The following is a 14,756-nucleotide window of genomic DNA, read 5'->3' as shown; positions in this document are numbered from 1 at the left end:
TAAAGGAAAAACTTGCTCGCGAGCCATGAAATCACACACATAAGAACTTATTTAAAGCCATTCAAACTCTGTCAACTCAAATTTCTGTTTGTGGAACATAATGTTCAAATGAAAAGATGATCAGGATTCAAACATAACAATGAAGCATGTTGTACTTGAATCTTATACTTCTAACTATAATTCTATTCACTGAGAATAGGGCTTTTTTGTTTGTTTCGTGTGTGTGTGTGTGTGTGTGTGTGTGTGTGTGTGTGTGTGTGTGTGTGTGTCTGTCTGTCTGTCTGTCTGTCTGTCTGTCTGTCTGTCTGTGTCTGTGTGTCTGTGTTATTTGCTGACACAGGGTCTCAGCTCTGTGACCAGGCTAGACTGAAGCTCTCACCATGTAGTCCATCTTAAACTTGCAATTCTACCTGATCTCCTCAGCACTGAGATTACAGGCATGAGCCACCACATCTAGCTTTTTTGTTGTTGTTTGTTTGTTGAGACAGGGTTTCTTTGTGTAGTCCTGGCTGTCCTAGAACTCACTTTGTAAATCAACCTGCCTCTGTCTCCAAGTGCTGGAATTAAAGGCATGCACCTCCATGCCCTGCTGTACCACATCTAATCTAGCTTTTACATGAATTTTAGCATATGATACCCACCTTCCTAAAATTTTCTTTTCTACACATATTCAGAAATTCTCATATGATCATAGTAATATGCATATTATTTAAATGTCTGTGTTTGGAGAGATACATATGAAGGTGGTAAGGTGTTATGTTTCAATTATACAGTCCTCTATTAGCAATCATCTAGAATTACTTCTGATTAATAAATATAGACCCATGATTGCTATAAATAGATTCACTGTTTTCTCATTGGTGTGTCTTCAAAGGTTTCTTTTCATTTTTATTATTGTGTGTGTGTCTCTCCCTCTCTGTGTGTCTGAATGTGTGTGAGTGCATGGGAGTGCCCTTGGATGCCAAAGAGGGCAGATGTATCCTATACCCTGGAACTGGAATTATAGGCAGTTCTGAGTTGGGTGCCATGGATCCTCTGTAAGAGCAGTGTGCCCTCTTAACCTCTGAGACATGTCTTCAGACCTCACCGGTGTATATTTCACACCATTACCAATGAAATAAAACCCCGGGGATATACAGAATCTAGGGAGACAGCAAATAAGCATCTAAGTGTTGGAGCCTGACCAGATAGTAAAAGTGTCATGAGAAATAAATGAACTTAAGCCTGCCAAGAAAGGCACTGAGGTGCTGCCTCTTCTGTGAGAAGCTGTCTCATCACTCCCTAGCCAACACTATTTGACACACATCTCAGCCAAATGAGTAGTATCTAATTGTACTTATAATGTTATTCTTTTTATGCTGATAAAAAGTATCATGTCCCAGGAGCTGGTGGGAAGTAGAAGCAGACACCCACACCTAAACACTGAATTGAACTGAAATCCAATTGCAGAGGAGGACTAATGAGCATAGGGTCCAGACCAGGCTGGTGAAACCCACAGAAACAGCTGACCTGAACAAGGGAGAGCTCTTGGTCCCCAGACTGATAGCTGGGAAGTCAGCATGGGACTGATCCAGACCCCCTGAATGTGGGTGTCAGTAAGGATACCTCGGAAATCTATGGGGCCTCTTGTAGGGGATCAGTACTTATCCCTAGCATAGGAATGGACTTTGGGCTCAGGGATACTCCTTGAGCCTAGACACAAGGGGGAGGGCCTAGGCCCTATCCCAAAGGATATGACAGACTTTGAAGACCCCTACGGAAGGCCTCACCCTCCCTGGGGAGCAGAAAGGGTATGGGATAGGTAGGGTGTTAGTTGGGGGGGGGACAGGGAAGGAGGGGAGGGAGAGGGACCTGGGATTGACATGTAAAATAATTTCTTTCTAATTAAAATTTAAAAAAATTAAAAAGTATCATGTAAAAAGTCAAACATAATTTTAACATTTTCTGCATAAACAAATCTTTACATACTAGGTATTTCAATGTTCACTTATGCATAAAAGAATTTTTCATATGAGGTTTCCTGACACTTGTTATGTAAATGTGTAACTGGGCAATCTAGACTGATGCTCATATACTGAAAAACAGAATCTATAATTGAGTGAAAATGTACAGTCTACTGGGATTTCCATGTTGTATAGCACTTAAACCTCTGTTATTTGAGGGTATACTAAGCCATCCTTCTACACATAAAGGTTGCTTCAAGAACACCTAAGAAAGAAAAATAACTTCACATCAGTATCTTTGTTGGCTAGTTAACACAAACGAGGAGTTATCCCTAATTATTAGGACTTCTGTGGTATGTTAGTTTTCTGTTTCATTGAAATGCTCTCCAAAGAGGCTAATATGAATATATATGTACATGTATATTCTCACAACCCTTGCTAACATTTGATTTGATTTGATTTGGTTAGATTATAACCACCCAATCAATGTATTTCATAAATGCTAGTGATCCTGAAGATGTTTTGATATTGTAGATTCCTCTTCAGTGAATTGGTATTTTATATATTTATTCATTTAAAAAAATTGGGCTTACTTTTTCTGATTGTTAGAGTTCTTTGCATACACTAGAAAAGAAAACAAATAACTGAACTGGAAACCTAAAATTCATTCACGATCTTTCCCTTTAAGAAATGATATTTACAATATATTCTGATTTCTTAGAGTTTTTCAAAGCATATTTGTTCAACAAACATTTGCTGAATACCCCTGTAGCTGAACTAAATAATGGAAATATAACCTAGCCCAAAATAGGCAAAATCCTTGTTGATGGAGTTTACATTCTAGTTTGGGGGCATATACAAATAACTTTTTAGACAAATAAATAAGAGTAAAAATATTAAAAAGTGAGGGCTATCAAGGGAAATCAGTGATGGGGAGGGATGAATAGGGAGTGTAGAAAGAACAGATATTACAATTTTAAATGAGACAATCAAAGAAAGCTTAACTGAAAAAGTCATTTTAGCAAAGATCTGAAGTAGGCGAAGGAACAAGCCCTGTAGGGTTTAGGCAGAAAGATGATAAGCTAAAAGTTCCAAGAATGGAATTACTAGTTCAAGGCCATCCACACTCCCCTGAGGAGTTCCCAATGCTAGTTTCACACTGTCAAATTGTTTCCAAAAACAGTCCACCAGTCTCTAGCCCAACTGCAAAATATTCAAAGACTTAACTTGGCAGGTGTTATCTGCTACTTAGTAGGTCTGTACACATTCTAAACAAACCTGTCAATTTGAATTTTAGTTTAGAAACTTTTTAAGGTATACTAAATCAACACATTTTTGTGAATGGCTGTTCTTAACCCGTGGCCATTCTTCAATTAGACTCAGTGCTTTTTAGAATATTATTTATGTGGTTTCCCTATTTTAACATTTTTCATATTAGGATATTTACCAGATTATTATTTGCAATAACAATAAAAACAAAGAAAAAATTAAAAAACAATCTATCACAAAAATAATGTGCATTGATGATACTGAGCTTTTTTGTCAAAGCTGGGCAACATAATGCTCACATTTGAATAGCTGCATATGGTACAGCACCAGAAATGGTTCTCACTTCAAGAACAGTGGACACTCTCTGAAGACAATTATTTCAGCTACACCTACTGTCCAAGCCCGAGTTACAAAGCAAGCATGATGTCTTTCCTCCTGACAGTGTCTAAGGTCCTTATATGGTGCCATCATATTCTCATTATTTATCTTCTATAACTAAGGAACCAAGGCTGACTGAAAACAAGCTTGGTGGACACCATGTATAGTACAAGCAGTGACTCTTAGAATCACGCATTACCATACACCTCAAACCTGCCACTAACTAAATGTACATCCATGACATACTACAAAGTCATACTCCAACAGATTCACAAAAGGACCTAAAAAATTTGCATCTGAGTCTTACCCGGCTACTCTCTGAAGCAGTGGGCATATTTCTCAGTTCATAGACTGCAACCTGCCCATCGCTGTCTCCCACTAGAAGGCAATCTGTCTGTTTGGCAAAGAGAACGGTTGTGAACTTGATTCCGGGGTTAGAAAAATTCACAATCAGAGGGTCCAAACTGTAATGAAATAGTTTATCTGTAAATTTAGGTGTCACATTAAAATGATCTTTTAAAAATGCACACTGAAAAAAAGTTTGATTTAAAAAAAATAGATGTAACAAACAAAAATCTCCTAATTCTAAATTTAGAATAACTTTTTCTCCTAACCAAAAACTTCATTTCTTCAACAATCCAATTGCAGCCAGGTAAATTTCATTCCTAACTTAAATGTGAAAACGTAAACTTAAGGTTTTGTGCTGGTTAATTTTGTGTGTCAACTTGGTAATACTATGGACCAAATACAGTTCTTTGGTCAAACACCCATCTGCCATCTGCCATCATTAAAAGTTTTTGTTCTCTCTGTCTCTGTCTGTCACTCTCTGTGTCTCTGTCTCTGTCTACCCGTCTCTCTCTCTCTCTCTCTCTCTCTCTCTCTCTCTCTCTCTCTCTCTCTCTCTCTCTGTGTGTGTGTGTGTGTGTGTGTGTGACTTCTCAGCTGTGACTAACATTACAATTAGAATTTAAACAAAGCTCCCTCCCTTCTACAATGTGTATATGCATCATCAAATTGAAGGCCTTAATGAGAAAAGACTGTGAAGTGCAATACAATTCTGCCCATGAATTGCCCTTCCTAGTGTATAGCAGACAAGGCCCTACCACAGGGTGCCATACTTATCTCTTCACAGAATATCTGAATCTACATGAACCACCGGAGTATAAGGCTGCCTTCAACTGAGACGGTTCTTAGTCTTGGTCATGAAAACAACCACCTGTGCTCTTAGAAAAGGAAAGGCAGCTTCATTCTTGTGTTTCCAGAGAAGCATTGCCCTGGAAACTATAGTTTTACTAGGAAAATTAAAACCAAGGCATGGATTATTTAAATAGTCACTCTATTATATATAAGTCATTTATTCAAAATAAATCATCCTATGATGTCATACTTGAGTTGTGGCTGGCACTGTTTGAGCCACAGGACTCACTACTTGATGACAAAGCTATAAGAGTGGTATTTTGATTTGAACTCTTTCTGCTGGAGACATCACTCAAAACATTACCATTAGATACTTACGTGCTTATCTGAAGGTCCCAAATCTCTACTCTGCTCTCATTTGCAGCAGCAAAAATATAGGCAGATTTTGGAGACCAGGCAACATCATAAACAACATAAGTAGTTGGGTAAAAACTCAAAACCGGTTTGAAAGTCTCCTGACGCCAGACCATGACACCCCAATCTGCAGAGCAGCTCAAGAAGACATCTTGACAAAACGGATTCCATGTGACTTTATACACTGGACCCTGGGAATGCAAAAATGCCATGCATAGGTAAAGAATATTTAATATCTTATATTTTAAACTTGGCCAATAGGTTAAAAGTTACTAACATTTTTAGAAGCTATACACACCACTGAGCATTCCATAGGGACTGCTTGAGCTGAAAGACTGTAAATTTAATCTTCCTTTAATTATTCTATATTAAAAAAACTTGAAAAAATGGCCAGTAGCTATTAACACATATTACAGACTCCTGAAAGGTATCAGATAATGTTACAAAATAACAAACAAATTTGGAAGAGATGATCATAAAGAGACAAAGAATCAATATGAGCAAGAGACAATGTTTCTTTGGGATCAGCACACACTTATTGGAGGGCATACTAACTCGCAGTTGTAAGCTAATTGCATCTGTTAAACACACTGTATGAGACACAGTTTCCAAGTCTCCTAGAATTAACCTGACCTTGTGTCCTCTATAGGTATCTAGGTATTGCTCGTTGTATGAACAGGAACACTTGTGAATAAGGCCTTCTTCTGTGCCAACCAAATAGACATTGGTGTCCTACAACACAAGGTATGTCAGGCATTAAATACAAGATCAGCCAATTTAACATATAGTAAACCCATTCAATAACCAAAACCCATTCAATAACAAATATTTTTGTACTTATTTTATGATTTTACAATGACCACCTCAGAGTAGGGGAATTCTGTAACAGCACAAGAATGTTAGCTTATGAGGTGAGGGAACATATGTTTGTAAAATAGTCAATATGATGTGAAAAGAAAAGCCACATACCAGGACAAGATAGATGTAACATATGCAATAGGATCTAGAATGTATAAAGAGTTTATATAAATCATTATGAAAAAGACCTTTAAATAAAATATAAGAGAAATAATGGAGGAAACATAGATGCCCGATAAGCATAAAGATCCCAATAAATAATCCATGAGACTTAAAACCATGCAAATTTTACAGCCAATTGAACGACAACATGTAAGGTTTCTGTTGTAACCAAACTCTGTGGTCCAGGACTCAGGTAGCTTTTCTGTACTGTCAACATAAGAGCTCACATTATAGGTTACCATTTTTGTGCTTTTACAAAATCCCCCTACTCTGAGGCCACAGAAATACTTTCTCACATCACTCTCCTGGGTTTTTCTTTGCTTCATCACTGCTCTTCTTTCCTCCCTTTATTTAACCTTGCTTCATTCCCTCTATTACTTTTTTTATTAATTTAGCATTTTAAATTTTACTCTAATTTTAAAAATCATAAAATAACAATATTTTCATCACTTTCCATCCTATGGCATTTGATGATATAGTAATTCACTTTAACTTTAGAAGAGACAATCACAAAGAGATTTTAAGTGTATTTAAAGAGATAATAAGCATAATGACGTATTTGAGTTAGTGTGGTGTTATGTGGTTTATTTGTTCCACTCTGAATGGTACTATGGACTGACTCTGAGAAGAACCCTATTTATCAAGAAGATTCCCAAATAAAACAAGAAGAAATATCCAATCCAACAGATGCATAAATTGAAAAACAGACATATAAGGAACAAAAAGTAAGATGAGATTCAATCAAAAAATAATCAAAACCTCACTTATCAAATACAAAGATACTAAAATGGGTAAAATGCTAGACCAAGAATTCAAATCTACTTGCAAAAATGATGACAATGCCAATATGGGTACAAACAAGCAGATGAAGAACTTAAGGAGTCAATTAAGGATCTGCTTCGAGAGGCCAGAAGCATGGATGAGAAAGTCAGCTATAGCTGTTAAGGATGAAAGATCATGAAGAGGAAATTCCACATTCAGACATCAATCAAAAATAAACATGAAAAAATAAACAGTGTGACTACAACTCCCATGAACTCCCGTAGTAATATATGTAACACGAAAAATTAAAAACCCAGAGACAGATATTGGGCTTCAAGTTTCAAGCTGAAGATCAGAGAGATAAAGCAGCCAAGCCACTAGCTCTTACCTCTACCTCAGGCTGAAAGGGCTGTCCTCTCCTCAGCCTCAGCACGGCTGGAGAAAAAAATCTCCACATGAGGCCTGTTGTTTTTTCCTTTTATACCTCCTTAGTGCTGTGATTAAAGGCATATGATCCCAAGTGCTGAGACCATTTTTGTGTGAGCTGTTTCTCTATAGGACTGGATTAATTTCATGTAGCTCAATGTGGCCTTGAGCTTACGGAGATCCATCTACTTTGTCTCTTGAGTCCTGGGATTAAAGGTGTGTGCCACCACTGTCTGGCTCTATGGCTAGCTAATATGGTTGCTGGGAGTAAAGGTGTGTATTACCATTGCCTGTCTTTGTGGCTTGTGAGTAGCTTGGCTTTCTGTACCATCGGGCAAGCTTTAATAAATCATAAATAATATATCACCGCAAAGAAAACAAATCTGTGAGTCCATAGGGCAGAAGGTTCTGTGATTAAAAAAATAAAAAATAAAAACCACTAAAGGCACACACACAAAGAATCTCTCCAAAGACAATAAGTTCCCCAAGATGGAAAATGGGCATCCAAGTACAAGGGGTTTTTAAAACCCTAAATAGACATGACCAGTAAGCAGTTTTTTCACAGGACTTTAAAGGCTGTAAAAGAAAAATGCCAAATGCGTGTAAATGAGCACAGATCATAGTAACATCACACTTCTCAGCAGAAACTGTAAAGGCCAAGAAAAACATGTTGATGTGTTTCAAGGCCTGAAATAAGTAACTGTCGAACAACAAGACTACTATAAGCAGCTGTTGTGGACTGAATACAAAAAGACGCCCAAAGGTTCATATGGTGGAACATTTGGTTCCCTAGCTGGTGGTACTGGTTTGGGGGGCTGTGGGAGCTTTATGATGGTGAGCCTTGCTGGAAGGAGGAAGTCATGGGGGTTGGGCTTTGAGGTGTAATTACACACCCATGTCAGGTCAGAGATCTCCATTTTCATGAAGCGCTGAGATGTGAGCAAGCTGTTGCATGTCCCACTGCCATGATAGGAAGAACTTCTGCTAGCCTGGATCATGTCATGTCTTCCCTACCAGGAAACTGAGCAGAACTAACTCTGTCTTCACTTAAGTTGTTTATGGGAGGTATTGGGTCATGGTGATGAGAAAAATTAAATAATAAACCACCAAAGTTACCCTTTAAAGTGGATGGAAAAATAAAGGCTTTCTAAAATGAGCACAAACTAAAGCAACTCATGACCCTAAACCCGCAATGCTGAAGATGTGTGAAAGAATCCTCAACAAAGAAGAAGAAAAACCATCTCAATCATGAGAGTACAGGAGAGAACAAGTTCATCAGAAATACACACACAAATGGAAAGAAGAAGAAAAAGCATCTCAATCATGAGAGTACAGGAGAGAACAAGTTCATCAGAAATAAACACACAAATGGAAAGAAGAAATCGTGTATAGTTCTGGTTTGTTTTGTTTTGTTTCTTCGTTTGTTTGGTTTGGTTTTCCTTTCTTTTCTTTTCAAGATAGGGTTTCCCTGTGTAGTCCTGGGTGTCCTGGAACTCTCTTTGTAGACCAAGCTGGCCTCAAACTAAGAGATCCACCTGCCTCTGACTCCTGAGTGCTGGGATTAAAGGTGCTCCCCACCACCACCTGGCTTTGTATGGCTCTGTTAATGAGGGGGTGGCAATGAGGGGGTGGCAAACAATCATTAAATTAACAAGAAAAGAAGTGAAGAAAATACAGGAATCAGTAATCCCTCTCAATGATAGCACGAAATGTAAATGGCCTTAATTTTAACTTTCTAATGATGAGATCCAGAAATACACCTCCCTAGCATTCTTAGCAAAGACACATAGAGAATAAGAGGGTATAAATGGGTGTTTCAAGCATGTAGAAGCTAAAAACAACTAGAAGCAGTTGTGTTCCTATCTAGTAAAATAGACTCAAACCAAAATTACTCAGAAGAAATAAATGACTGCCTACAAATTAAGAGAATTATCTGGAGTGTGTGGGGGGGGTGTAGGTGTGGGTGTGTGTATGCATATGTCACTTTCCTTGTTGGACATAATAGTGGGATAGAAGCTGTGACTCCCTTGTGACCCAGTGAAGAAGAAAGACAGAATAAGAAAAAAAAAATGTACTCTGAATATAGAAAGAGCCTCAGAATCCATGAAGCTGTGAGATGAAGCCTAAGTTGTAACAGATCCTAGGATGTTGGAGATGCTGATCATGAGATATCCACCAAAGGCTAATGCTGAATGTGGCTGATACCAGTGGTTGTGGGGAGGGGGCGGGGATGGTATCCAAGCTCTTTGGAGCACAAAATATTCCATCATGGGACCCAGATACTGGACATTGACTTGCAGGATTTGGCATTTACCTTGCTGGATTTTGGTCTCACTTTGGTCCAATGTTTCATTGTTATATCCCCACATAGCCAGTTTGGAAAGTACATGTGTTCTCTGTGCCATGTGTTTGAAAAAGCTAGATTCTAACTTTGTGTGTGTGTGTGTGTCATGGGAGCTCATGGTGAAGAGATGGTCTACATCTCAGAGTATACTGATAGTTTTGAATAAGGCTATTAAAGACTAAGGGGACTTTTTTGGAGTTAGACTGAATGCATTTTGAATTATGAGATGCCTGGAAAAGGGGTAGAAGGCTTATAAATGATCTGTTGGGGTATGAAGTTGATCAGGGAAGAATTGTGACAGCTAATATTGTCAACTTGACAATATTATCTGAAATTACCTAGGAAACAAAACTCTAGGCTTGTCTTTGGAGAGCAGTGTAAATTTCATTAACTTAGGAAGGAGCTCCAATATCCCATGGGCTGAGGTCCCAGATTAAAGAAAAACAAGCCTGTTAACTGAACACTCATTTTCATTCCCTCTCTGTGTCTGGACTCCACATCACACTGACTTCCCCACCGTGATGGACTGAATCCTTTTGTTCTTTCGGTTGCCTTTTTCCAGGTATTTTCATCACAACAATGAGAAAAGTAACACAATAAAAAGAATCAGAAGATGCAAATTAATGAAATCAGATTTGAAAATGGAGACATGACAACATGTAACAGTGAAATTCAGAGAACCAACATGGATAAAAGCTTATACTTCACTAAATTGGAATTTCTGAGGAAATAAATTGCTACATCCAGATAACCAACTAAGATGAGACAAACAATTTAGACCAATTTATAACAAATAACAAAACTTAAGTAGTAGGAGAAAAAACTCCCAGCTATATAAAAAAAAAACAAAAAACAAAACAAAAAAAAACAGATTCAGATGGATTCCCTGCTGAATTCTACTACACTTTTAAAGGAGCGCTGCCAACACAACTCACATTATTTGGTAAAGTAGGAAATGAAATATTGAGTTCAAGCTCTTTTTATGAAGTCAGTATTACCTTGATACCAGAAGCAGATAAACACAGCAGAAAAAGAAAATTACAGACCAGTTTTCCTGATGAACATAGATACAAAATTCTTAGTAGGATATTTGCAAACTGAACTGAAGACATCAAAAAAGATCATTTATTATGATCAAGTTGGCTGCATTTCAGAGATGCAGGTATGGTTCAACAAAGGCCATTCAACAAATGGAATGTATCACATAAATGAGCTTCAGAACAGAGATCACATTATCATTTCCATATATAAAGAAAGGACTTGAGACAAAATCCAGCATCCCTTTATGATGAAAGCCCTAAGAACAGTGGGAATAGAAGGGGCATGTGTCATCATAACCAAGGGCATGTTTGACAGACGGACAGTCGATATAATACTAAATGTGGGAAAACAGAAAGCATTTCCACCCAAATCAGGAACAAGGCAAGGGTGCCCACACTTTCTTAGCTCTGGCAATAAGACAGGAAACAGAAATAAAAGCGATACAAATTGGAAATGAAGAAGTCAAAGAATCCTTATTTCCAGATGCTACATACAGTTCTATATGTATCATCTGTAAAGCCTATAAAGATGCTACCGGAATCACTTAGCTCTTATAAACACTTTCAGGAAACGACAGTCTAGAAAGTTAAAAGGAAACTCAGTAGCCTTCCTACACATCAGTAACAAAGACACTTAGGAATAAGTTGGGGGAACAATGTCACTCAAAGGGTTGGTTCCTTGAAAAACAATGACAAATCCCATATAAAATTAACCAAAAGACAGAGACGTAAATAAAATTGGAGATGAAAAGGGAGACCATACAACAGATTCCAATAAAATCCAAGGGGTGGTCAGGTAATAGAAAACATATTGCAAAGAAAACTATAAAACCTGTAAGAAGTTGATGAAGAACAGCCTGAGCTACCCGAGACTGTCTCCAACCCTCCTCCGCCACTATAAAAATGTGTACATATGTACGACAGGAAAACAGAAGTGTGATGATTTGGGAAGTGAGCAGACCACTGAAAGGAGAAAGGTACCAGGGGCACAGTAGGGATGGCTATGAGGAAAATACATATGTCAGAAAATGTCAAAACAAAGTTTATTTTATGATCATTGGGAACTTTAAAAATCTGTGTGTGGCAAAGAAGGACACTCATAAATCAATTACCACAGTTTACATTTTTAAAAGTCAGTAAGGCAAGAGACATTTAAAACCAATACAAATGGAAGAAGGGAAGTGACTAAGATCAAAGTGGGAACCGATTACACAGAAAAATGTTACTAACATAAATTGATCAAAAATCATGCATGGAGGTCAGAGGACAACTTTTGGTTCACCTTGTCGAGGCAAGGTCACTTTTGTTTCCACCTTACAGTGTGCTTCAAGCCAGTTGGCCTATGAGCTTCTGCTACTGTCTCAATTTCCTATTTTACTGTAGAAGGGTTAGCTTTACAGATTCATGCCATTGTATGCAGCTTTTTTTACGAGGCTCGGGGTCCGGGGAGGGGTAAGTGCTTTTACCTCCTGAGCCATCTTTCTGTCCCACAAGGTTTCATTCAAATGTGGCACAGGGTAGTATCACTAAAAAGACAAAGAGCATATGGAACTTGTTTTCTTAGAAGTCTGCCATAGCATCTGAGTCTTCTGATTCCCAAGTTCCTCTAGAAGAGCCAAACCTCATTAACTGCTCTGATGTCATCAAGGTCTTGGGAAATCTGAACTCCTCCGATCCTGAGGGCTAACTCTCACATTAAAATATAGAGCAGTGTATTCTAGAGATGATTTATCTAAGTACAATAGAGTAGCAGAGTGGCCAAGAGGGTGAGGAGAGGCAAGCATATTAGCCATGTACTTGTAAAGAGAACCAACTCTGCTGCAGCTCTTCTTTGCCACTCGGCCTCATAGCATTGGTGTGTGTGTGTGTGTGTGTGTGTGTGTGTGTGTGTGTGTGTGTGTGTACAGTTCACAAACTGCACTCAATTTTTGGAAACTATAACAGATAATGGTAGATAATGGGTTGAAATAAATTTACCTTGGGGTGAAAAGCAAAGCACATTCCAGGAGCCTGTCGAGATATCAAAGCCTCGCCTTTTTTTTCCTTTTCCGGTCCCTTTTTGTTGCTGCCAGCTGTAGTTCGTCTCAGTCGCATCAAATCTTTAAGGAAAGAAATGTGTATGTAGGTATGTATGTGTGTGTCTACATACATATGTATATAAACATATGCACAATTTGTCATTAACTGCATGAAAAAGTACACTTAGCATCATATCTGTCTCTTTTGCAAATTAATTGTATGCATAGGATTAGATTAAAACTGGGGCAAAACAAATCTGGATGCTCAGAAAGCAATGACCAACTTCAGATTTTCCACCTACCCACCAAGCCAAAATCTGTCAGCTTCCACCCAGAATCTGAGAAAATGGGCTTCGCCCTGGTTTTTACCATGACAATCCAGTCCTTTGCGAATAATCCACTTGGAGATCCTTCCATCAGATGATATAGACACCAAGATTTCTCTTTTGTCATCCCCGGTAGTTCCTCTGTCTTGCTCTATCCACTGCAGTTGCCAAACAGGTCCCAGATGTTTTTGAGGTGACTCACTAAAACAGACGAAAATGCCAAATAAAAACGATTTAAATAAATTTGGAAGACCTTAAACACAACTTCCTAAAGGATCATTTTTCTACTCATATAATGGCGCTTTTATTGTTCAAATCAATATGTAAATTGTTTGCATTTGTATTTCTCCTCTGTGCCTGGGGAGGGGGCGTTGCATATATCCCCAGGCACAAGTGCAGAGGGTCAGACAAAAGTGCTAGAGTCTCTTTCATGTTGGGAGCCCCCCATTTCAGGTCCTCAGGGTCAGTGGAACGTGCCTTTAACCATGGAGCCATCTCACTGGCTCCTTTCAAAACATTTATTTATTGAGTTATTTCCTTATTTATTTGTGTGCTCAAGAGCCATACATCTAAATAGTTAATCACTTTAATATTTACTATGGTGTTTCTTATTTATTTCAAAAGGAAACTTTACTGACCCATAATTCTATTGCCTTTATAAAAAAAAAGGAGCATAAAAGAAAGCATTTTCTTCTTAGAATCTATATTTTTTGCTTTATATAGCCATTCTTTACACATGTTTAATGAGTAACTTTATTTTTGTAGCTTCTTTTCCATTGTTCAAATCAATTAGTCTTTGGACTGTTATTCAAATAAACAATTCCTGAAATAACAATGAAAAGTTAGCACATAGTTGTACCACACCTTATTCAGAATTTAAAAACTCAACTTTATCTGAAATAAGTTTTATAAAATGTAAGATTTACTATTTGGCTCTGTGAATCTATCCCATGCATTCAATTTTATGATTCCTATTAATCTTGTATTGACTTGCATTCTAATGTGATATAGGGTGAACTTCTTAATGTTCAAAGACCAGTTGAAATCTGTGCTGATGTGTGCACACATATTTTGCAGAAGTCCATTATTCAATATTCTTAGTTTAAAAAATCTTCATATTAATATAGAGCAATAGCCTCTAGGATTGGCACAAGATCTTTTGTATTACTTTTTGAAAAGTCTATTCCTCCATAAAGTACATATAAAATTCTACTTATGATTCAATCTGGTTTAACTGAAATTCTCTCTTTTTAAAATTATTAATCTTTGCTCACTTTCATGTTTAAAATGAGTGAGCCTGCTTTTGTCTTTTTTGTTTTCTGCTATTCAGTTAAAGGAGAGAACAGAAAGTCTTGTGTTTCTATGTGAATTGGAAGATGAAAAATAGTTACTCTTTGCTCTTGTCCTTAACACATGGTATTCTTAAAGTTCAGGTACACTATTTGTAATCTTCCAATTGTAATTAAATTTTCTTGGAAAATTAAAAAAAAATAAAAATAAACAATCCCTGCTACATTTCATTCTTCTCCCAATACTTTTAGGGTTACCCCACTGGCTTGCTTCTGAGATTTAATTTTTTAAAAAAATTAAAATTCTCTCTCAGATTACTGACTTTTTCTATCTGATGAATAAAGTCCTCGATTCTTATTTCCCATTCCCTTGATTATTTTATATAAACT

At 37.5% G+C, this 14,756-nt stretch overlaps 1 protein-coding gene across 5 annotated transcripts in view; it reads right to left on the bottom strand.

Moving 5' to 3' along the window:
- The window catches only part of Dnai4 (dynein axonemal intermediate chain 4), a 71,981-nt gene that overhangs the window by 3,501 nt on the left and 53,724 nt on the right, over positions 1-14,756 (bottom strand). For 3 of the 5 annotated variants that reach the window (XM_027402310.2, XM_035439741.1, XM_027402311.2), the window contains 5 exons: positions 13,121-13,278; positions 12,711-12,832; positions 5,775-5,873; positions 5,106-5,332; positions 3,898-4,054 (listed from right to left, as the gene is read on the bottom strand). In XM_027402310.2, the coding sequence (XP_027258111.1) occupies positions 3,898-4,054; positions 5,106-5,332; positions 5,775-5,873; positions 12,711-12,832; positions 13,121-13,278 (763 nt within the window). The remainder of the gene's footprint in view (positions 1-3,897; positions 4,055-5,105; positions 5,333-5,774; positions 5,874-12,710; positions 12,833-13,120; positions 13,279-14,756) is intronic. The other 2 variants (XM_035439742.1, XM_035439740.1) reach the window with 2 other exon arrangements.

The sequence above is a fragment of the Cricetulus griseus genome, chromosome 2, assembly GCF_003668045.3.
Source record: "Cricetulus griseus strain 17A/GY chromosome 2, alternate assembly CriGri-PICRH-1.0, whole genome shotgun sequence".
Taxonomy (NCBI): Eukaryota; Metazoa; Chordata; class Mammalia; order Rodentia; family Cricetidae; genus Cricetulus; species Cricetulus griseus.
Note: the sequence above shows the minus strand (reverse complement) of the source record. Positions and strands in the feature narration are given on the sequence as shown.